This window comes from Hyla sarda, chromosome 7, assembly GCF_029499605.1.
Source record: "Hyla sarda isolate aHylSar1 chromosome 7, aHylSar1.hap1, whole genome shotgun sequence".
Classification (NCBI taxonomy): Eukaryota; Metazoa; Chordata; class Amphibia; order Anura; family Hylidae; genus Hyla; species Hyla sarda.
In genome coordinates this window covers 72,264,154-72,288,860 of record NC_079195.1, presented here as the reverse complement: position 1 = coordinate 72,288,860, position 24,707 = coordinate 72,264,154, and the positions used below count along the sequence as shown (strand labels likewise).

The window sequence follows — 24,707 nt, the reverse complement described above, 5'->3', positions numbered from 1 at the left end:
ACTCCAACAAATCTGCCTCTCAACCACCATGAAGACCTTTAAAAGCAACCTGAAGACTCATCTCTGCACTGGGATCAGCTACTTCCCACGAAGATCAGCTGTCTCCTTCACCTACTCCCCCCCCCCCCCTTGTCGATTGGAAGCCCTTGTGGGCAGGCCCCCCCTTGTCATATCTACAGCACCCTGGAACCAAGGGCACTATAAAAATAAATAAATAAATTGTATAGCTAGCTGTAGACTATTAGAAGAATAAAATATTGTAATTTGAGACGATTGTAATGTGAAGGACCACTGTGAAAGCCATGCTCTCATCTAGTTCCATTTCTTCAATAGGAGACATAAAATTTGTTGAAGGTGTTATCAATGTAGGTTAGTTATACAGACAAGTTTGTAAAGATAGGGGAAAGATAAACATTGTAAGAGTGTCTACAAGGTGTGGTTTTCCCTGGAGATCAACATTTCAATCTGCAACCTGGATGATAAACTTCTGTCAACATCACCAGTTACAAGCGAGAACATAAAATCCTGGGTGAGCAAGCATAAGTGTAAAAAAACTATAAGCATGCAATAAACAAGATTATTCAGGGTTCTAGGTTCTTACTAGTAGAATTCAGTCTGTAATAAAAACTAGTTACCAATGGAAAAATGTATTTTTTTTATGTGAAACCTAACAGTATTTCATTTAAAGGGGTATTCTGGTTTTATACATCTGATCCCCTATCCAAACACATGAAAGGGCGTGACCGTGATGTAATGTCCCCCGACTCGGAGGTAGTGCCTGGCACAGAATGCCGGGGACTGCACCGAGATCGCGGGGATCCCCACTGGTGGGACCCCTATGATCATACCTCTTATGAAAGGGGTCAAGTCCTGGAAAAAAAGTTAGGGAACTCTTCCACATAAGGATTGGTCCTGCCGAACTCCTGCTAATGGGAACGGTGTTCCTGCTATGGAAAAAGTGCAGGTACTCAGTTCCCATGCATTCTTGAAGGACATGAGCCCTGTCTTATCCCCTATCCTTTGGATAGGGGATGAGATGTATAAAGCCAGAATACCCCTTTAAATTCAGACACTGTATGAAGGTAAAAGAGATTGAACTATTAACTATGTGATGATCTAAAGAGAACTTTCCTTTGCCACTTTCCTTTGTGGTGAAAAATAAGCAAGTCCATAGCTAGACAGTTTTGTCACATGTTGGCTCTTGAGCTTCTGGTTTAAAGAGTAGCTATCACTAACTAAAATGTCCCTATTCCCCCTCCCCATCTTTCCCTGACACTATCTACATCTATCCCTGTTTTTTTTATCCTATTAAAACATGATAAAAATACCTTTTTCCACTCCACTTCGGTAGCTCAGAGTTGAGCAGTGCAGGAAGTCGGAGGGCGGGCCGGCGTGACGTCATCTGAAGCCTCGCCGGCCACCGCTTCCCCCCGTCTTCCTGTATGCTTTGCTCAATGTCGGGAGCGCGCATACAGGCTGGGAGGGACGGCAGCCTCTGAGTCTCCTCTTTACTGTTTGGTTTTGCACGTGCCATACAGAGAGGAGGAGAGTCTTAGAACGGAGCTGCTGTACTGTGCCCAAGATACACTGCAGCTTGCGCGCATAAGTTATGAAGAGCGGGAGATATAAGGGGGGGGGGCGGGGATATTTAAATTTTGCACGCCGCCACGCGCACGAGCGCTGTGCTTGCTCTCTATTCCTGTTTCCTATACATGCAGAGAGCGAGCTGTGAGCGCGCATTCCGGACCATGCTGGGGCACGCTGCCCGACCAGCGTTGGTCCGTACGTGCTGAAATTCAGCAATGAAAACTCAACCTGAGCCACTTAGGTTGACACCTAGTGGCCAGGTTTTCAAAGTGAAAATAAACATGTAAAACATTATTTTTTTTTAATGAAAATATATTAGAAACATTTTTTATTTAGCAAAATCTTTTTAATAAAATTTTTTTTTAATGAGAGTACCCATTTAAAGGTTTGGATGTCCTCCAATTTTTTCATCTGGTATACAATACAAATAACAAAAATATATACGAGTCTTGTACATGTGGGTCATTAGGATCAAATGTGAGTCTCTGAAAAAAGTATAATGGGTTCAGATGGACGGGCGACAAGGAAAAGAGATGTGCTTGTTGTTAACTCTTTACTTTCAGTTAACCTGAGCAGTACAGATATACTATAGTTATATATCTGTTTCGTTGAATTGAACAACAGGGCTGGAGAGAAGATCCCCATGTCTGCAGATCTGTTCCTGAGGGCCGAAGACAGACTCTAGAGTCTCTCCCCGGACCAGGCAAGGTGGCTGATGAGGATACTCCTTGTATTGTAACTTATTTGAGTAGTGGACGCCTCCGGTACAGCTTGGCCAAGTAGAGACCCTTGCTTTCGCAGTAGGCATGCAATCTCACTGAATCCTTTCTGTTCTTTCACTAGCACTGGACTTCTGTTTTCTTGGTTTAAAGGGGTACTCCGCTGCTCAGCGTTTGGAACAAACTTTTCCGAACGCTGAAGCCGGAGTTGGGAGCTTGTGATGTCATATCCCCGCCCCCTCATGTCATCACACCCCACCCCCTCAATGCAAGTCTATAGGAGGGGGCGTCACGCCCCCTCCCATAGACTTTCATTGAGGGGGCGGGGCATGACGTCACGAGCTCCCGTCGCCGGCTCCACTGTTCGGAACAGTTTGTACCAAACGCTGAGCAGCCGAGTACCCCTTTAAAAACCAGCGGTCTTTTTCTCTTCCCCATTTAGACTTGACTTTGGGGTCATTCAGTTGCTACTGGGGTCTATTTCTTATGGGATGTTTCCCATTAACCTTTGAGACCTGAATAAGTGTGTCTGTCTGGTGTGTGCAGTAATAAAAACTAAAAGTACAATGCAATAGAGGACAGACCCTCAGAATTATTTCTTGTGATAGCTATTAGAAAACCCAGCCTGAGAAGCAGCATTTCTTTGTAACAATAAGAATGTAATGGTAACAGGAGATTACACCTTTTCTCTGACATGGCAGCGCAGGTTTATCATGAACTGCATTGGTTGTAGAGGATGTTTACACTGCAGGTTATTCACGTTTGACCTTCGACGTTAGACCTGTGTCTTTTACTTATGACAACTGGAACTAGAACGTGTCCCTTAGCAGCTTTTTTGTAGTAACGCTATGATGGGATAATAGACATGATACATTTTTAAATGGCATTAACTGACTGAAAATACATGTCACTTGGCATTTCATATCACTCTGCCATCTGTATGCCAGTCCTTGTAGGTGTTGTGTTTAATGCAGCCCAGAGGAGTATGCATTATTTATATCTTGCTTTTTATCAGCGTTATTCTTACCAATGGCAATTTAATATAGGAGAATGCAGGACAGCTTATCCGGTATTATGTAGTAGACAATAGAATGGTCTCTATTGTATACACCATAGTGCTGTGATCTGGATAAATGTAGGACATGTCCTTGACAATGGTGTTTAAGGTAGAAGAGATACGATGTAGCTAAATTGACTTTCCCTTAAGGTGGCTCTGGTACTATACTATTGAGATATTTTTTCTCATATATTATATAAAACTACCAACCTGTAATTCTATAAACTAGAATTTATATTTACTATTAGAAATAACCACAAAGTAAAAAAAAAAAAAAGTCAAACACAATATAAAATATGACTAGCAGCATACTAAATGGAAAGTATGACTGTGGAAAGTGTGAGTTTTATTTGTTTTGTGTCTGTAGCATTATTGGGAAATGAGTTGAGTAGTATATAGTGACTGTTTTATGGTTTCCACATTGGTTATACCCAGTTTATTTTAAGGGATATCCCAGCACTATATATAGTGCTGGAGTCGTAGTAAAATAGGCCAAAAAAGCTATAGTTATCCATCACTGGTCCCACCACAGCTCCAGTTAATCTTGGTTTTGTATCTTCAGGCGACTTTCAAGCCATGTGCCCAGAGTCAGACCTGCCTGCTCATCCAATCAGTGCACGCGACAGTATACTGCTGTGACCAGAAATTGGCTGAGCGGGCAGGTCCTGCTTAGAGTGCTCATCTCGGAAGCAGCCTAAAGACACATGCGGCAAGGGAACTGAAGAAAAACCAGAACTATGGCAGGACCAGGGGTAGGTAAGTATAGTGGGGGTTTTTTCCACTTTAAAGGGGTACTCCACTGGAAAACTTTTTTTTTAATCAATTGGTGCCAGAAAGTTAAACAGATTTGTAAATTTCTTCTATTAAAAAATCTTCATCCTTCTAGTATTTATAAACTTCTGTATGCTTCTTTTTGAATTTCTTTTCAGTCTGACCACAGTGCTCTCTACTGACACCTCTGTCTATGTCAGGAACTGTCCAGAGCAGGATAGGTTTCCTATGGGGATTTGCTCCTACTCTGGACAGTTTCTAAAATGGACAGAGGTGTCAGCATATAGCACTGTGGTCAGACAGAAAGGAAATTCAAAAAGAAAAGCACTTCTTGTGGAGCATACAGCAGCTGATAAGTACTGGAAGGATAAATATTTTTTTTATAGAAGTAATTTACAAATCTGTTTAACTTTCTGGCACCACTTGATAAAAAAAAAAAAAAAAAAAAAAAGGTTTTCCATTGGAGTACCCCTTTAACACTGCCCCGGCACTATATTATTGTTACATACAAAGGTATCTTTGTAACTGTACCTTACGTCTGAGCAGAAATGGGCCCCCTTAGTTGTTGGGCTCCATAGCAGCTGCTATATTTGCTCCCCTGGTTACTGTAAATCAAATACTAGATAGAAAACTAATTGTAAAGCAACAGTTGTCTTCTACCTGTGTTCCACAATAGTCTTCTATCTGTGCTCCCACAGAATAGAAATTACGGAATAGATATTACCGTATATGAAGGTCAAGCGTTTCCTACAGGAGAAATAAAAATAGTTTTCTGCCTAAAAGTAATGAAGAAGGTTATTCAGACTATCAGGCCTGCAGCCAGTGCGTCAGCACAGGAGAATACATCAGCAAAAATTAATAAATTCTTTCTATTATCCCCATAAATTATTCTAAAAATTCAGAATTCCAAAACGGTTCCTAATAGATATTTAAAATAAGTTACAGTATTTTTAGTAACGATAATAGCTTCTTAATCATCATTTGCTTCAGTGTTTCCCCTTTGGTGGTGCTGCTGGGGATAGACCCTGGGCAGAATCAATCACCTTCTCCCTCTGGCAGCTCACACATAGTTGCCATCAGTCCCAGGACAATGAGCACAAAGGTGGCAGGTTGACCACACAGGTGTGAAGTTTGGACTGGCTTGGGGCCATACAGAGTGTTCTGGGGCAGTTCCAGAGTTCTTGGGCAGGGCTCATTTGTCTCATGATAATGTTGGCAATTACGTTTACAGTTTAGTCTCTCTTTGTGGCTATCTTCTTTGGTTTATAGAGGGTTCTCAGTGAAAATCCCCTTTCTTCAAAGTCTGTATGCCATTATAGGAAATATACAATAAACAAACACTTCTCGATTGACTCATAAGACACTATTTAGCCACACTTGGAGAAGAGGTAAAAACTTGCTAACCTATTAAAGGAATGTAATGGATTCAACAACCTTTCCAGTATGAAATATGGTAAAACACTGGGTGCAGCTGGCCCACTTTGATCAGTAGCGCTGTCATTAAAACTAAGTCCAGCTCCCCAATGGCAAATACAATCCAACAGACAGAAATGAAACAACGGCACTTACCAGTAGTGTAACTTCTGTGCATCTTACAAACTGCATCGGGGATCAGCACACGGAACAGCTGTACGTAACCATCTGATTTGACTGACTTTCAACCAAAGTGTTTGGGGACCTTAAGGGTAGTTTTGGATTAGGGTAGATTACACCTTTTTGAGATTACACAAAGCGTGCATGAGCTGCCTTGATTGTAAGGGATGTTTACACTGCAGGTTATTCACTTTTGACCTTCATGTGTCTCTTACTTATGACATCTAGAACGTGTCCCTTTACGGTTTCTTGTAGTAATGCTTTGATGGAATAATAGACATGATACACGGAACAGCAGGGGAAAAAGCAAGGCAACAGCTGTTTCGTACATAATCACATACTTTTTCAAAAGTAAGTTCTCTGATGTGACCGACTTTCGACTAAAGTATTTGGGAACCTAAAAGGGAATGTCTCACCATTTTATTTTTTAAATAAAATTGTTCTATCAAGATAAAGCATTTCATTTATGTTTTTAGTTTTAGGACAATTTAGTTTTAATGTTATTTATTAATAAAGCGTGTACTGGAGGCTGCCATTACTGTAGCCTCTGTGTGGTATCAATTCACAACACCTACACAGATGCTTTATGGCAGGCACAGGGCATAAGAAACTTCAGACTAAGAATGTCTCATAGAAAAGCATTGACTGCTTACTGCACATGTGCATAGCACAGATTAGGTGAAATTAAATAGGGAGCCAGCACCATTTTCTTGAAGTCCTTGAGGACCAGTGACCTTTAAGATGACACATTCCCTTTAAGGGTAGTTTTGGCTTAAAGGGGTTCTCCGCTGCTTACACATCTTATCCCCTATCCAAAGGATAGGGGATAAGATGCCTTATCATGGGAGTCCCGCCACTGGGATCATGCACGCGGCACCCCGTTTGTAATCAGTCCCTGGAGCGTGTTCGCTCCGGGTCTGATTAGCGGCGACCACAGGGCCGACGGCGTGTGACGTCACGCCTCCTCCCCCGTGTGACGTCACGCTCTGCCCCTCAATGCACGCCTACGGGAGGGGGCGTGATAGCTATCACGCCCCCTCCCGTAGGCTTGCATTGAGGGGCAGAGCGTGACGTCGTACGGGTGCGGAGGCGTGACATCACACGCCGCCGGCCCGAAGGTCACCCATAATCAGACCCGAAGCGAACACGCTCCGGGGACTGATTACAAACGGGGTGCCGCGTGCATGATCATGGGCGTCCCCAGCTGCGGGACTCCCGTGATCAGGCATCTTATCCCCTATCCTTTGGATAGGGGATAAGATGTGTAAGCACCGGAGAACCCCTTTAAGTTAGTATGAGGGCTATGTAGGCATTAACATGTCCCTGTCGCTAAGACAAAAAAATTTGAATATAATAAATATATATATATTAAAAAAAAACTTTTGATGTGTCAGAAGTCAATAGTTTTTATCTGTTGAGGCTTCAATGCTAAGTCACTGACCGATCACTAGAACGAGCAGGAAGAAATGCAGAACAGCGTGCTTCTTTCTTGCTTGCATCGATCTCTGTCCAGCTTCTCTGGATGGCCCCTTAGACTATGCAGTGAAGCTGGACAGAGATAGCTGCGAGTCGGGAAGTGAAGCACACTACAGCAGCTTGTTTCTATCTGGAGAATATCTGCATTAGCTGATTATCAATAAGATAAAGCTCACATACATGCAAAGATGCTTTGTATATTATAATGACTTTCCTTTTGGAGGAAAAATCTGAATTAGAATTAGTATTTACTGAAGTTAGATGTTTATTATGTGTTTTATAAGGCTATTGTTAAGCTTCACTAAAGCTGTCTAACAAAGTGTTAACCATAAGATGAACAAGGACTGGAAATAGAACCATAATTTTGTGCTTGATCTCTGAAAAAAGCTATTAAACTAAAATGATCTTATTAATATAAACGCTTTCTGAGAGCGCTTCATTGTTCTGACCTAGTAGTTGACCTAATTTTTTGATTTGCACAAGGGAATATCTAGCAGGCACTCGTCCAGCGCTGCCGTGTAGAGGAGTCTTCTCACAGAAGGTGGTTCCCTTGTGATTAGTAAGGACAAGCTTGGCCTCATACACTGGACTAGAGATCATAATCTTGTTCTCATGTGGTTTTCTGTACATAATAAGACATGGCTAGAAGTACATTGTTCTAAAAACGGAAGGAAGGGATGTAATGGAGTTTTGATGTTTTTCTTTTCCATAGTACATGGGTTGCATATGGAAATGTTGAGAATATACAATATATTGACTGGGAGCCGTTATAGTATAGTAATGCCTTTAAGCCTTCTTGTCTTTCATTCGTTATCTATGATTTAGAAGAATCAGTCATTTAGTTAAACCACAGTTTTTTCAATATATTTCTAATATGCTATGTTTATTAATGCTATAAATCTGTGTTCCCCATACTTTGGTTCTCCACCTGTTGCAAAACTACAACTCTCTCAGGTCTTCACAGCTAAAGCTACAACTAGTTTTTGCTAAGGTCACATCTACCCTAAGTGTGGACCAAAAATGTTTAAAGGGGTAAGCTAATAACTATTGGAAGGATTAAGATTTTTTAATAGAAGTAATTTACAAATCTGTTTAACTTTCCGGAGCCAGTTGATAAGTAAAAAAAAGTTTTGGCCTGGAATACCCCTTTAACACAGGAGAGCCCTGTGGCTTCATTCTTTTCCCATACCAATGTGGAGTTCATAATCAGAGTGTCCTTGTGCAAGAACAGAAAATTGGCCCATTTTCAGCTCCGGCTTTAATGGTATATATGGTATCTCCACTCTTGAGCTTAGCTTATCAGCCCCTTACACACGATCTAGGACAGAGTTGAATACAGTATATACAATCCCCTCAATACTGCTCTAAAATGCCATGTCGGATGGCATGTGTGGTACTGTAGGTATGCTTGCTCTAGAGACAACACTTCTATATTAAATTGGTGGCCTACAGAGTATGGTTATTTCACACAAAAGAGTCCCAGCAGTGCCGCCCCCCCCCCCCCCCCCCCATCAGATATCTTATCCTCTATCCTTTGGATATGGGATAAGATGTCTATAGTCGGAATACCCCTTTAAGGTATGCAATGATTTTCCCAAAAAACTAAAGCCTCTGCATTAGTTTTCAGTAATCTATCCATTTTTAGGGTGTTGAGTTTGGCCCATGCTGTGGGTGAAGATGTGATACTAATGGGCTTATTGCCTTACAGATAAAGTGTCAGTGAATAGGTCACATGCATGAAAGAAGTTATGTGCTTGTTATTCTGGGGCCTTTGATCCATGAATTGCAGATTAAGGTGAGTGATGACACAAATGAAACTTTAATGTTGCCGGTTGAGGTATTCTGCCGGCTCAGTCCCTGGTAGCGGGGCCTGAAATCTGCTCATTAAGACAATAAGTTGCTTTAACGTTACAACTAGGAGGATCATATCTGCCGTTATTTAGATCCCATTACATTGAATAGATTGTCATCAATAACATTATCCATTGAGGCCCACAATCTGATCTCCTTGTCCATTGCATGTATGCTTCAAATACCATTCATTTTGTGAAGCCCTGACCCCCCACAGCTCCTGTTCCGATTGCCCTCTTTCCCTGCTAGTTCACGTATTCTTGCTGTATTGCTCATATATTCGATCATATACTGATACCAGACTTTTATACAATGTATTTGGAAAGTCTTCTGACCCTTTCACATTTTTCACATTTTGTATTGTTTTGAAATGTTATTATACATAATTTTTTTCCATCATTCTGCACTTAATACCTCATAATGTAAAACTAGTGTTTTAGAAATTTTTGTTAATTTATAAAAAATCAAAAACATTTTTCACAATCTTAAGTATTCAAACCCTTTGATACAACTCTTGAAATTTACGTCTGGGGGTCTCCAGTTTCTCTTGATCATCGCTGAGATGTCTCTACATCTTTGGAAAATTATTTTGGTTGGAGAGGATTTGAAAATACACCCCTGTCTAAAGACAAATCTGGAGGCACAAATGTGGAGAACGGTATAGTTGTTTTTTCTGTTGCACTAAAAGTTCCCAAGAGCACAGTGGTCTCCCTAATTCTTAATTAGGAGGAAGTTTGAAAAAATTAGGATTCTTCCTAGAGCTGGCCATTCCAAGTCAGTAATAGGGGGAGAAGAGCCTTGGCTGAGCTCCCAAGCAGAGGTGGCTCTCCTATTAGATGAGTTTGGTGGCCGCCTACAGCCTTGCGCTGGAGGCAACCTCGCAACCGCCTAACTAGCCCCCTATGTGAGTGGTGATGCATACAATATACGCATTGCCACTCTGCAGAGCTCGCTGGTCCTGTATGAATTTAACTACACTGCTCAACAAATAAAGGGAACACTGAGATAACACATCCTAGATCTGAATGAACAAATCTTATAAAATACATTCGTCTTTACATAGTTGAATGTGCTGACAACAAAGTCACACAAAAATTATCAATGGAAATCAAATTTATCAACCTATGGAGGTCTGGATATGGAGTCACACTCAATATCAAAGTGGAAAACCACACTACAGGCTGATCCAACTTTGATGTAATGTCCTTAAAACAAGTCAAAATGAGGCTCAGTAGTGTGTTTGTGGCCTCCATTTACCCGTATGACCTCCCTACTGATGCTACTGATGAGGTGGTGGATGGTCTCAAGAGGTATGTCCTCCCAGACCTGGACTAAAGCATCCACCAACTCCTGGACAATCTGTGGTGCAACGTGGCGTTGGTGAATGGAGCGAGACATGATGTCCCAGATGTGCTCAATCGGATTCAGGTCTGGGGAACGGGCGGGCCAGTCCATAGCATCAATGCCTTCATCTTGCAGGAACTGCTGACACACTCCAGCCACATGATATCTAGCATTGTCTTGCATTAGGAGGAACCCAGGGCCAACCGCACCAGCATATGGTCTCACAAGGGGTCTGATCTGAGGATCTCATCTCGGTTCTTAATGGCAGTCAGGCTACCACTGGCAAGCACATGGAGCTCCACCCCACACCATTACTGACCCACTGCCAAATTGGTCATGCTGGAGGATGTTGCAGGCAGCAGAACATTCTCCATGGCGTCTCTAGACTCTGTCACAAGTGCTCAGTGTGAACCTGCTTTCATCTGTGTAGAGCACAGGGCGCCAGTGGCGAATTTGTCAATCTTGGTGTTCTCTGGCAAATGCAAAACGTCCTGCAGGTGTTAGGCTGTAAGCACAACCCCCACCTGTGGACGTCGGGCCCTCATACCACCCTCATGGAGTCTGTTTCTGACCGTTTGAGTGGACACAAGCACATTTGTGGCCTGCTGGAGGTAATTTTGCAGGGCTCTGGCAATGCTCTTCCTGCTCCTCCTTGCACAAAGGCAGAGGTAGCGGTCCTGCTGCTGGGTTGTTGCCCTCCTACGGCCTTTTCCACCTGAGCCACTTGTGCGGGTTGTAGACTCAGTCTCATGCTACCACTACAGTGAAAGCACTGCCAGCATTAAAAGTGACCAAAACATCCACCAGGAAGCATATGAACTAAGAAGTGGTCTGTGGTCACCACCTGCAGAACCACTCCTTTATTGGGGGTGTCTTGCTAATTACCTATAATTTCCACATGTTGTCTGTTCCATTTGCACAATAGCATGTGAAATTGATTGTCAATTAGTGTTGCTTCCCTTTATAGTGTTTCCTTAATTTTTTTGAACAGTGTATATATGCGTCATACAGATGTGTTTATAGTTAAATGTGGGCCTCTCAGCTGTATTCACAAAATAAAGAGCCATTGGCTGCTCACTCTATCAATCACTCTTGTGGCCGCCCACATTACCTGGGCAATCACAAGAGGCACAGTGTCCTTCCCCTGTGCTCTGGTGTATGAGTGACATCATGAGTTAAAGCACAGAGCTTTATGGCCAAAAAAAAGCCTCATAAGTAAAAGACACATTGAAGCCTACCTGAAGTTTGCAAAAAACCTCCGAAAGGACTGACTGTGAGAAACTTCACGGCATCTGTTCTAAGAGTTATGTTTGACATAAGCCAAGCACTCCTCATCACCTGCCCAATACATCCCTACAGTTTAGCATTGTGGTGGCAGCATCATGCTGAGGGGGTGTTTTTTGGTTTGTATTGAATATACAGTCATGGCTATAAATGTTGTCACCCCTGAAGTATTTCTCACAGAAAATGATTGCAGTAACACATGTTTTTCTATACGCATGTTTATTCCCTTTGTGTGTATTGGTACTAAACCAAAAAAGGAGGAAAAAAGCAAATTGGACATAATGTCACACCAAAATCCAAAAATGGGCTGGACAAAGTTATTGGCACCCTTTCAAAATTGTGGAAAAAAAAGATTGTTTCAAGCATGTGATGCTCCTTTAAACCAAGTAACAGGTGTGGGCAATATAAAAATCACACCTGAAAGCAGATAAAAAGGAGAGAAGTTCACTTAGTTTTTGCATTGTGTAGCTGTGTGTGCCACACTGAGCATGGACAACAGAAAGAGGAGAAGAGAACTGTCTGAGGACTTGAGAACCAAAATTGTGGAAACATATCAACAATCTCAAGGTTACAAATCCATCTCCAGTGATCTAGATTTGCCTTTGTCCACAGTGCGCAACATTATCAAGAAGTTTGCAACCCATGGCACTGTAGTTAAAGGAGAACTCCAGACCATAAAAATTATCCCCCATAGTGCAGGCAGTAAAAAAATTAAAGATGTACATACCTTCCTCTGCTCCCCCGGGGCCTCCGGTAACCGGCTCCGGTCTCCGCCGCGATCCCCTTCCTGGTTGCCGGTGGTCGGATGAATCAGCCAATCACCAGCCGCAGTGCAGTCCAACTCAGCCGACGATAGGTTGAGTGGCAGTGTGGCGTTTTCGGTGACAATGTAGTGAAGAATTTTGTGTCCTGAAGCGTTTTCACACTGTCGCTCAGCCTATCGCCGGCCAAGTCGGACTGCGCTGCGGCTGGTGATTGGCTGATTCATCCGACCACCGGCAACCAGGAAGTGGGTCGTGGCGGAGACCAGAGATGGTTACCGGAGGCCCCGGGGGAGCGGAGGAAGGTATGTACATCTTTATTTTTTTTTACTGCCGGCAGTATTGGTTACAATTTTTATGGTCTGGAGTTCTCCTTTAATCTCCCTGGGTGTGAATGGAAGAGAGAAATTGATGAAAGGTGTCAACACAGGATAGTCCGGATGGTGGATAAGCAGCCCCAAACAAGTTCCAAAGATATTCAAGCAGTCCTTCAGGCTCAGGGAGCATCAGTGTCAGTGTGAACTATCCATCGACATTTAAATTAAATGAAACGCAGGAGACCAAGGAGGACCCCACTGCTGACAGAGACATAAAAAAGCAAGACTACATTATGTCAAAATTAACTTGAGTATGCCAAAATCCTTCTGGGAAAACATCTTGTGGACAGATGAGACCGAGATAGAGCTTTTTGGTAAAGCACATCATTCTACTGTTCACTGAAAACGGAATAAGGCCTACAAAGAAAAGACCACAGTACCTACAGTGAAATATGGTGGAGGTTCAATGATGTTTCGGGGTTGTTTTGCTGCCTCTGGCACTGGGTGCCTTGAATGTGTGTAAGGCATCATGAAATCTGAGGATTACCAACAGATTTTGGGTCGCGCTGTTCAGCCCAGTTTCAGAAAGCTGGGTTTGCGTCCGAGATCTTGGGTCTTCCAGCAGGACAATGGGGGAGATTTATCAAAACCTTTCAGAGGAAAAGTTGCTGAGTTGCCCATAGAAACCAATCAGATTGCTTCTTTCATTTTTTAGAGACCTTTTCAAAAATGAACAAAGCACTCTGGTTGCTTTGGGAAACTGGTCAACTTTTCCTCTGCACGGGGTTTGATAAATCTCCCCCAATGACCCCAAATATACATCACAAAGCACCCAGAAATGGATGGCAACAAAGTGCTGGAGAGTTCTGAAGTGGCAGCAATGAGTCCAGATCTAAATCCCATTGAACACCTGTGGAGAGATCTTAAAATTGCTGTTGGGAAAAGACGCCCTTCCAATAAGAGAGACCTGGAGCAGTTTGCCAAGGAAGAGTGTTCCAACATTCCGGCTGAGAGGTGTAAGAAGCTTATTGATGGTTATAGGAAGTGACTGATTTCAGTTATTATTTCCAAAGGGTGTGCAACCAAATATTAAGTCCAGACCATTTTTGGAGTTTGGTGTGACATTATGTCCACTTTGCTTTCTTTCCTCCCTTTTTTGTTTAGTTCCAATACACACAAAGGGAATAAACATGTGTATAGCAAAACATGTGTTACTTCAATCCTTCTCTGTGAGAAATGCTTCAACTTTCAGGGGTGCCAACATTTACAGCCATGACTGTACTTCTGATATGGTATAACAAGACCGCCTGCTGGCAGATTATGCCTATTAGTTAAGTGATTTCAGGGGTATTTGTCAGTAGCCCACCGCTGTGTTTCCACTAATAAGAATAGTCCGTGGTTATAGATTGGAATGATTTCTCCAGAACACTCTGCTTATTTCCCCTCTTATCCAAGTACACTCCAGTGGATTGCAGAGGTAATGAGAAATAAAGTCCTCATGAATCTATAATTCTCCTGCTTTCAGAGTGTTTACATTATCATAATTGTTTTGTCATACAGCCATAAATCTTGGTTGTAATCTGCTGAGTTCTCTACAGGATTTCATACATTGCTTTTCTGCCTCTGTCGTTCATTCAGAGGAATGAGCAAAATGTTCCCATGGTGTAAGAAAAAACATAACTGCGTTATGGAGATTACAGTGCCACACCTGTGCTCAGGTTACATGTGGTATTGCAGCTCAATCCCACAATCTCACTGATTTCAGAAGAGTTGAACTTCAATACACGGTGCTGTTTCCAACTACCGTATTTATCGGGGTATACCACGCATCGGCCTATAACACGCACCCTCATTTTACCAAGGATATTTGGGTAAAAAAAGTTTTTTACCCAAATATCCTTTGTAAAATGAGGGTGCGCGTGTATACCCCGATACACTGTTTCTTACCCCGCAGAAGCCCCCAGGAAAGGCAGGGGGAGAGAGACCGTCGCTGCCCGTTTCTCTCCCCCTGCCTTTCCTGGGGTCTAGAGCCCTGCTGCCGCCGCTTCTCTCCCCCTGGCTATCGGCGCCGCTGCCCCTTCTGTCCCCCTGTCTATCGGTGTCGCTGCCCCGTTGCCTCCCCCATCGCCGGTTGTATAATTACCTCTTGCCGGGGTCGGGTCCGCGCTGCTTCAGGCCTCTGGTGTGGCGTCCCCTGTGTCGTTGCTATGCGCTGTGAGACGCAATGATGAGTGACGTCACTCGTCATTGCACCGCGCCGTGCAGCGCATAGCAACAACGCAGGAGATGCACACCGGAGGCCTGAAGCAGCGCGGACCCGACCCTGGCAACAGGTAATTATACAACCGGGGATGGGGGAGGCAACGGGCCAGCGGCGCCGGCAATGGGTGCCTCTGCCCCTTCTTCCCTCCTGTCTGTCGGCAATGTGGCAGCGGTACCGATAGCCAGGGGGAGAGAAGGGGCAGCGGCACCGATAGCCAGGGGGAGAGAAGGGGCAGCTGCGCCGATAGCAGGGGGAGAGAAGCGGCGGCAGCAGGGACCCCAGGACAGGCAGGAAGAAGCCGGCAGCGCTGGTGGTCTCTGCACCTGAAAAAGCTGCTGCAGTTCATTGATTTAAAGCACCCGCTTTAAATCATTGAACTGCAGCGGCTTATCGGCGTATAACAGGCAGGTAGACTTTAGGCTAAAAATTTTAACCTAAAAAATGCGTGTTATACGCCGGTAAATACGGTATATGCTGTTTACATGTATAATCCACATTTCTGATGGGTTATCAAACATTCTGGAAACATGGACTGTAATAAAATATAGTAAACCTCATGAAATACAGTTCAATGTAAAGGGCTTGCAGAAATGTACAGTCAGCTATTTCATAAGTCATGTCGTTATAGGTATATTCTTAAGGTAATGAATCCTTAACTCAAGCAAGTCCTAGAGTTATTCTGTTCATCAGATTTGCAGAGCATGTATGGACATTATGTACAGAGACTCATATCACCAGTTCATCAGTTTTCATATTTGTTTCATCAGCCTGGAATTGGACGTTGTATGTAATGCTTCAGGACTGCATACAGCCCAGTGGCATTACCCTCCTCTCCCTAAGGGGACAGACATCGAGGGCGACTTATATTAAGTAAGGGAGTTTGTCATGTCCCGAACAGAAAATGGATCTGTACAGTCCTAAAGTCCCCTCAGGTAGAGTCCCTCAAGTCCACAGGGCTCTCCTGCAGGGTCCCCCTAGGTCACTATTATGGTATTCTATTGTATATTAATTATGTACATTTATTATAAGTATTGTACAGTGAATATAAGTTATGTACAAAGATCCCGGGGGTCCTCAGCGGCAGGACTCCAGCGATCAGGCATCTTATGCCCTATCCTTTGGATAGGGGAAAAGATGTGTAAGCACCGGAGACCCCCTTTAAAGCAATCACAAGTCCTGTACAAGTTCAGTCCAGCTAAGCCAAAGCCTACTAGTCTGCAGCCACATCTAATCTGTAAGTCTTCTATGTCTACAAATCAAGTCTCTACTGTCCCTACCAAAGTCATAACAGTAGTACAGTGGTCTGCATCATCATTATTACAAGTCCAAGCAAGCCTGCAAAGTTATTTGTGTCCCGGTCACCTCTGTGGAAGTAAATACTGTTTATACTGCCTTCTTCAGTAAAGTTCCAGTTGCATCAAAACCTGATTTGGACTCTTATTTACTATATGTACCGTTTTGGTCTGGTTGTCGGCGGTGCCCCACATCAAACAACCACATCCTGGCGTCGCGAACACTAGGGGTTAGCAACATCTTGCCCCAGGGATTAATACCATCTGATCCCACCACTCACACCGCTACACCTGTGGTCCTGCCATTCACCTGTGGCTCCCCACGCATATATATATATATATATATATATATATATATATATAATGTCCAGACTGGGGTACCTTTTCTAGGCTCTGTTCACATAAGACAAAGACTTCATAAGACAAAGACCTGCAGTTTTTTTTAGGATATTTAAATGCAGTACAAGTTCTGTGATGCTAATCTTATCATAACTTGAGCGGCACTACCCGTATAGCACTTCTTCAGAAGTCCCATAGTGATCAGAGTGGCTGCTGCTCTATTCACTTGAGGGACAAGGAACTTCTATTTATCTGATTGGTGGGGTCCCAGTGATTGGACCCACATCAATCAGATACTTATTCACAGGGCTCAAGTCCTGCAGGAACTCATGGGAACTGAGCTCCTGCACTTTTTTCACAGCAGGAACACCGTTCTCATTAGTAAGAGTCACACACCTTTTTCCCCAGGACTTGACCCCTGCTTATTCAATAGATAGGTGATCAATTTGTTATGTTTGTCATAACTACTTTAAGGCCATGTTCACACGGCAGAATGTCTGTGTGGAATTGTGCTTGAATATTATGCACGGACATTGCGCTGTAGAAGCGCATTGATTTCAATGGGAATCTGCTGCACTGTTCACATGCGCTGAATTACAATGCCAGAAACATCTGCAAATTCAGATTCTGGCGTCTGCAGAAAAAAAAATAGACTTGTCTATTCTTTCGGTGGATACTAGAGATGAGCGAACTTCCAGTAATTCGATTGGTCACAAACTTCTCGGCTCAGCAGTTGCTGACTTTATCCTGCATAAATGAGTTCAGCTCTCAGGTGCTCCGGTGGGCTGGAAAAGGTGGATACAGTCCAAAGAGAGAGTCTCCAGCCCACCGGAGCACCTGAAAGCTGAACTCATTTATGCAGGATAAAGTCAGCAACTGCCGAGCCGAGAAGTTTGTGACCAATCAAATTACTGGAAGTTCGCTCATCTATAGTGGATTCAGCAAGGAAATGAATTGTTGTTGATGAGATGGAGCATTTCCAAGCAGTCCTAGCAGCCACCGATTAATCAAATGTGCGGGATCTCCACACTTGTTTTCCCAGCGGACATTCCGCACATTTTTCGCCCATGTGAACTCGTCCTAAGACTCTACTGAGACCTGAGAATATTGTAATTTTGTATGATAAACTTTCTTTGGTCTACCCGTCTCCAAACCATTGGATGCTTGGTTAAAGGCATTTCATGGTATATTATATTTCATTCTTACTAAATACAATTTTTCACACTATGGTGCTGTTGTACTTTGCTCGGTTAACCTGGAAGTCTCCTAGGAGGTAGGTTGCATAGTGGAGAGAAACAGCCTCCAGCTATTATTTTGTATTCCCTCCTGAGGTTCAAAATACTGAGTCAGCAGATGAGCCTAATATGTGAACCACCTTGTGTCCTGAGGCCACACCATGGCGACTGACAGGAGGTAGAGACTGCAGCGCTGCTTTCCTTCTGAGTAAAGGTTGTTGCTTAGCGACCACTATTGTGCCGAGCTGTCAGATGTAGCAGCGAAGCCGGAGCTTTGCCTTTTAATTTCATTCATCAGGGTTGACTGCTCTCGTACAGTAGCAATGATATCACATACAGATTTCCTTTACGTTGTCTTTGTTGTCAGATATGTTACTTTTATGACCTTTTGTGTAGAGAGTCCACATTTGGTTATATGGTGGTTGTCTGTTTTTTTTTTTTTTTTTAAACCCCCCGGGCACGATGTGATCACAGGTTGTCCCATTGATGGGGCCCCCACTATTAACTCAATCTGCAGCTTGTGTTTAATTAATCTTTAGTGCCTCTGCAGGGAAAATGAAGTATTGCATACTGCTCGTTTATATGAATGTAATTCCTACATTGTTGTTATGTTGGGTCCTCCAGAGAGGTTTCTTCTCTGTGCTCCAGTTAACAAATATAGGCTTGAGAACTCTATTAACTGAAATGATTAAATGGAATATTTTATATGTTTTGACGCCTTTTACCACAAATGACCAAATTTGCTGTAAAAAAATGACATGTTTAACCATGATTTGCATAATTGCTGTACATTTTTACCACCATTTTTTACTGGGATTTCGATCATTTGCACTAGCAAAAGCGCATGCGGCGATTAGTTGTGGTTCCGTTAATTAGCTTCAACATGTGAACACAGCCTTAGGGCATGTTTACACCATCGTAACTCCTATGTTCACACTACTGCAGACTTTTGTCGGACCTATTAAAGTGAATGGTAGGGTAACTCACTGAGGAAATCCTTTGCACGTTACACTACCATTCACTTCATTGGGTCAGCTGAAAGTCCGCAGCTGAAAGCCAGTCGGGATGGAAAATAGCTTGTTATATACTGTATGTACTGTCGCAGAGCTGAGCAAAGGACAGTTTCTGGACAAATTGCACAACAACTTGGCTCCTGCTTTTTTTAAATCAACTGGTGCCAGAAAGTTAAACAGATTTCCAAATTACTTGTATTTAAAAATGTGAACCCTTCCAGTACTTTTCAGCTGCTGTATGCTACACAGGAAGTTATTTTATTTTTGAATTTCTTTTCTGTCTGACCACAGTGCTCTCTACTGACACCTCTGTCCATTTTAGGTACTGTCCAGAGCAGGAGAGGTTTGGTATGGGGATTTTCTCCTGCTCTGGACAGTTCCTGACATGGACAGAGGTGTCAGCAGAGAGCACTGTGGTCAGACAGAAAATAAATTCAAAAAGAAAAGAACTACCTCTGGAGCATACAGCAGCTGATAATTACTGGAAGGATTAAGATTTTTAAATAAAGTTAACAAATCTGTTTAACTTTCTGGCATCAGTTTATTTAAAAAAAATAATAATAGTTTTTCACTGAAGTACCCCTTTAAAGGGAATCAGTCTTCATAGGCACTAATCCCCCATCCCCAGAATAGGACATAAGTGTATGAAGGTGGTCTGACAGCTGGTGCTTACTAGCAATCATGCAGTGCATGTAAAACATACCCTTAGAGCAATGCATATAATTCGAAGGGAAAAGGGTGGGGTAAGCTGCTGTCTGACTTGTGTGTAGGACAAAAGGATTGGACAGTTTCATTCAACATGCCTAAAAGTTATGTCCCCTGACATCTGCTACTGGGGAGAGCTGGGAGACTCCCATACACATAAGATGGTTGTTTGGTCGACCTCTTATGTATATGGCTAGCTTTACTATTACCCCAGTTGTTGGTATTTGAATGGACATCTAGTCAATGCACCTGGACTTAAGTGGTCTTGTAAAGATAGCTTGATCTAAATTGAATTCTGCATTTTCAGGATGAAGAAAACTCTTAATATGGAATATATGTCCTGAAATACATCGTCACACGTGGTTTACACTTGTTTTTTTGCCTCTGAAAAGCAAATCTGACTTAATAAGATAAACCTGTTTACAGACCAGAATAGCAGGTTTAAGGCGGAACAAAGATTTCTAAAATTTCACTTAAAAGACACCTTGAGAGAAGAGCTCAGCTATGTCACAATCAGTATTTTTTCATGTTTAGTATTTGGAACATGACACTTTTTTAAAGGTGCAGGAACTGGTAATACAAGTTCATCCAATGTGAAGATACCAACTATTACATCTGTCCTGCTCTATTGACCAGAGGGTACAGTGAGGTACAATAGTATTTTTACTAAAAATGAAAAAAAAAAACATTAGAGGCACGCTGTAAGGATTTGTTTTATTCCCTTATTTTAGAGCGAAGGCTCTTTTATTATTGACTCTCATCAAGAAAAGCCAAATCTAGGTATAAATTGTTTTTGCAGAAAAAAGGGAAGTGAAGCATTACATGGCGGCGGATTCCTTTGCCAAAGTGGGGGGTTGTTGTGGTGAGATAATTCCTTTTAGGTTTCTAAATGTGTGTGTGTATATATATATATATATATATATATATATATATATATATCCACAGAATATTATATAAAAAATAAGTACTGTACATTTTTGTTGTGTTTACCTTGGATATTGGAATAATCATTATAATATGGAATATTTTTTTTCCACAGAACTTGCGGATGCAAAATGGTTTAGCGATAATATGAAGAATTACAGCACTTTACTCCTGGAAGATGAGCATGGAATTCTGTACGTGGGGGCAAGAGGCGCCATCTTCTCTCTCAACTCAAGCGACATTTCTCAAAGGTCTCAAAGAACGGTAAGTTTTGTCTTCAAACTAATATGTAATGAGGTGAATACCGGCACCACTACGTATTCGAATCCTTGCCGCACTCAATCAGAATCAGATACACCTGGACTAGCCCCTACACAGTGTGTGGTAGTGCTCACGTAAAAATCACAATTCCATCTTCACAAGCACATAGAAAAAGAAAGAGGGAGCACATACCCCAGCGTGATACGGACCGTAGCCCAGAGTTCCTCCGAAGCGCCTGTCCACCCTCCCTTTCCCCTCACCGCTTACCCCGTATGGAGAAAATAAAGAAATCACGGCACTGAAGTATATGGTATGTGCTCCGTCTTTCTTTTTCTATGCGCTTGTGAAGATAAATTTGTCTTCAAACTGTTTAGTTTATTTGAAGAGCTTCCAATGGCTGGGACAAGAGGTAATTTTATTAGTTACATAGTTTGCAAGGTTGAAGAAAGGTGAGTCCATTAAAGGGTTACTCCGCCCCTAGACATAAGACCCCCGCAATCTCGGCTGCGGCACCCAGAAATCCGGTGATCCGGCAAACTTCGCTCCATGCCTGATGACTGCCAATACGGGGCATTGAGGGGGCATGGCCGTGACAACAAGAGCGGGCGTGACAGTGTCATCATGGCTATGCCCCTCAATGAAAGTCTATTGGAGGGGGCGTGATGGCCGTAACGTTTTTTTTCTTCATGCATGACTACAGAAGCACTCTAGTAGAACCCCTAGTTGTCACAGACATTATTTGGTGGAGCCCCCCTCTTTTTCTCTTGTATAGCTCCTTTTCTATTTGTGCTAATGGAAAGGCCAGCAAGAGAAAATGCCTTTACATAAAGATTAGGGTGGAGATGAGTTATTGAGTGTCCTATGCTGGAATGGAAAAGGTTGAAGTAAAAGGAATGAAGTGATTGACTCTGCGTGCATATAATATTTAGATACTTCTTACTTCCTGACACATAACCTCCAGTCAACAATTGGTACAACACCCAACTTGAGTGATGTAGAAAAAGAGTATTAGCAGTGAATGAAGGACAAGGTTTGGCTGGCCTCAAAGTTTTGTTACTTTAGTTACTCTCTGGTCCTTCGCTGGGGTCCTTGCTCATAGACTACCCTTTGGCCCTGGATACCACCACTAGGGTTGCCACCTTTCTTGCAAAAAAATACCAGCCATGGTAATTTGCATAATTAACCCCTTAAGGACCGGGATTTTTTCAGTTTTTGTACTTTCGTTTTTTGCTCCTTGCCTTTAAAAAATCATAACTCTTTCAATTTTGCACCTAAAAATCCATATGATTGCTTATTTTTTGCGCCACCAATTCTACTTTGTAATGACGTCAGTCATTTTGCCCAAAAAAATCATTGTGAGACAAAATAAAAATAAAAAACGCGGTTTTGTAACTTTTGGGGGCTTCCGTTTCTACGTAGTACATTTTTTAGTAAAAATTACACCTTCTCTTTATTCTGTTGGTTCATATGATTAAAATGATACCCTACTTATATAGGTTTGATTTTGTCGTACTTCTGGAAAAAATCATAACTTTTAAAAATTAATACGTTTAAAATTGTCATCTTCTGACCCCTATAACTTTTTTTTTTTTTCCGTGTATGGGGCGGTATGAGGGCTCATTTTTTGCGCCGTGTTCTGAAGTTTTTAACAGTACCATTTTTGCATTGATAGGACTTATTCATTTTTTCATGATATAAAAAGTGACCAAAAATGCACTATTTTGGACTTTGGAATTTTTTTGCGCGTACGCCATTGACCATGCGGTTTAATTAACGATATATTTTTATAATCCGGACATTTCCACACTCCGCGATACCATATATGTTTATTTTTATTTACACAGTTTTTTTTTTATGGGAAAAGGGGGGTGATTCAAACTTTTAATAGGGGAGGGGTTAATGATCTTTATTCACTTTTTTTTTTTTTGCAGTGTTATAGCTCCCATAGGGACCTATAACACTGCACACACTGATCTTTTACATTGATCACTGGTTTCTCATAGGAAACCAGTGATCGATGATTCTTCCGCTTGACTGCTCATGCCTGGATCTCAGGCACGGAGCAGTCATTCGGTGATCGGACAGTGAGGAGGCAGGTAGGGACCCTCCCGCTGTCCTGTAAGCTGTTCGGGATGCCGCGATTTCGCCGCGGCTATCCCGAACAGCCCACTGAGCTAACCGGCACTTTTTACTTTCACTTTTAGCCGTGTGGCTCAGCTTTGAGCACGTGGCTAAAGGGTTAATAGCGCGCGGCACTGCGATCAGTGCTATTAGCGGCAGGTCCCGGCTTAACTATGATGCCGGGCCCGCCGTGATATGATGCGGGGTCACCGTGGGACCCCGCGTTATTTCACGGGAGCGGGACCAAGGACGTACTCATACGTCCTTGGTCCTTAAGAGGTTAAAGGGGTACTCCCGTGGAAAACTTTTTTTTTTTAATCAACTGGTGCCAGAAAGTTAAACAGATTTGTAAATTACTTCTATTAAAAAATCTTAATCCTTCCAGTACTTTTTAGGGTCTGTATACTACAGAGGAAATTATTTACTTTTTAGATTTCTCTGATGTCCTGACCACAGTGCTCTCTGCTGACCTCTGCTGTCCATTTTAGGAACTGTCCAGAGCAGCATATGTTTGCTATGGGGATTTTCTCCTGCTCTGGACAGTTCCTAAAATGGACAGCAGAGGTCAGCAGAGAGCACTGTGGTAATGACATCAGAGAAATCTAAAAAGTAAAGCATTTGCTCTGTAGTATATAGCCCCTAAAAAGTACTGGAAGGATTAAGATTTTTTAATAGAAGTTATTTACAAATCTGTTTAACTTTTTGCCACCAGTTGATTTAAAAAAAAAAAAAAAAACATTCCACAGGAGTACCCCTTTAAATGGCCACTCTCATTAAAGGGGTACTCTGGTGAAAATCTTTTTTCTTTTAAATCAACTGGTGGCAGAAAGTTAAACATATTTGTAAATTACTTCTATTAAAAAATCTTAATCCTTCCAGTACTTATTAGCTACTGAATGCTACAGAGGAAATTCCTTTCTTTTTGGAACACTGATGACATCACGAACATAGTGCTCTCTGCTGACATCTCTATCCATTTTAGCAACCATGCATAGCAGATGCATAGCAGATGCATAGCAGATGTATGCTAAGGGCAGCATGGTGGCTCAGTGGTTAGCACTGCTGCCCTGCAGTGCTGGGGACTTGGGTTCAAATCCCACTAAGGACAACAATAAATAGAGCGTTATTATTATTATAATAACGTCAGCAGAGAGAACTGTGCTCGTGATGTCATCAGAGAGCATTCAAAAAATAAAATAATTTCCTCTGTAGTATTCAGCAGCTAATAAGTACAGGAAGGATTAAGGTTTTTTAATAGAAGTCATTTACAAATATGTTTAACTTTCTGCCACCAGTTGATTTAAAAAAAAAAAAAAAAGGTTTTCACCGGAGTATCCCTTTAAAAGATGTTTTTCTATTGCACTCCTTATGGTAAATCAAAAATATTTCTAATTTACTTTGTTTTAAAAAATGAAGTTTTCTTTGTTTTATTTGTGCTTAAAAAAGCTCAAGAGCACATTTCCCCCCATCTCCTACACAGACTTTGGACCGAAGCCCAAACACAGGAAGTGCAGCCTGGAGTGCTGAGGGGGGTGTGTCCAACCAACAGCATATGGCAGTTAAGTGTGAGAGGAGCTATGATTGGATGAGGCTGGACACACCCCCTTCAGCACTCCAGGCTGCACTTCCTGTGTTTGGGCTTCGGTTCAAAGTCTGTGGATGAGATGCGGGAAAATGTGCTCTTGAGCTTTATTTAAGCACAAATAAAGCATTAAGAAATATTTTTTATTTACCATAAGGAGTGCAATAGCAAAAATTCATTTTCATGCGTTACCCTTTAATATATATATGCGT

General features: G+C 42.3%; 1 protein-coding gene across 6 annotated transcripts in view; it reads left to right on the top strand.

Moving 5' to 3' along the window:
- SEMA4G (semaphorin 4G) overlaps positions 1-24,707 on the top strand; it is a 190,800-nt gene that overhangs the window by 92,946 nt on the left and 73,147 nt on the right. For 4 of the 6 annotated variants that reach the window (XM_056529593.1, XM_056529588.1, XM_056529589.1 and 1 more), the window contains exon 3: positions 20,647-20,795. In XM_056529593.1, the coding sequence (XP_056385568.1) occupies positions 20,647-20,795 (149 nt within the window). Of the gene's footprint in view, positions 1-8,911; positions 8,999-17,737; positions 17,839-20,646; positions 20,796-24,707 lie in introns of those variants that run through there. The other 2 variants (XM_056529591.1, XM_056529592.1) reach the window with 2 other exon arrangements.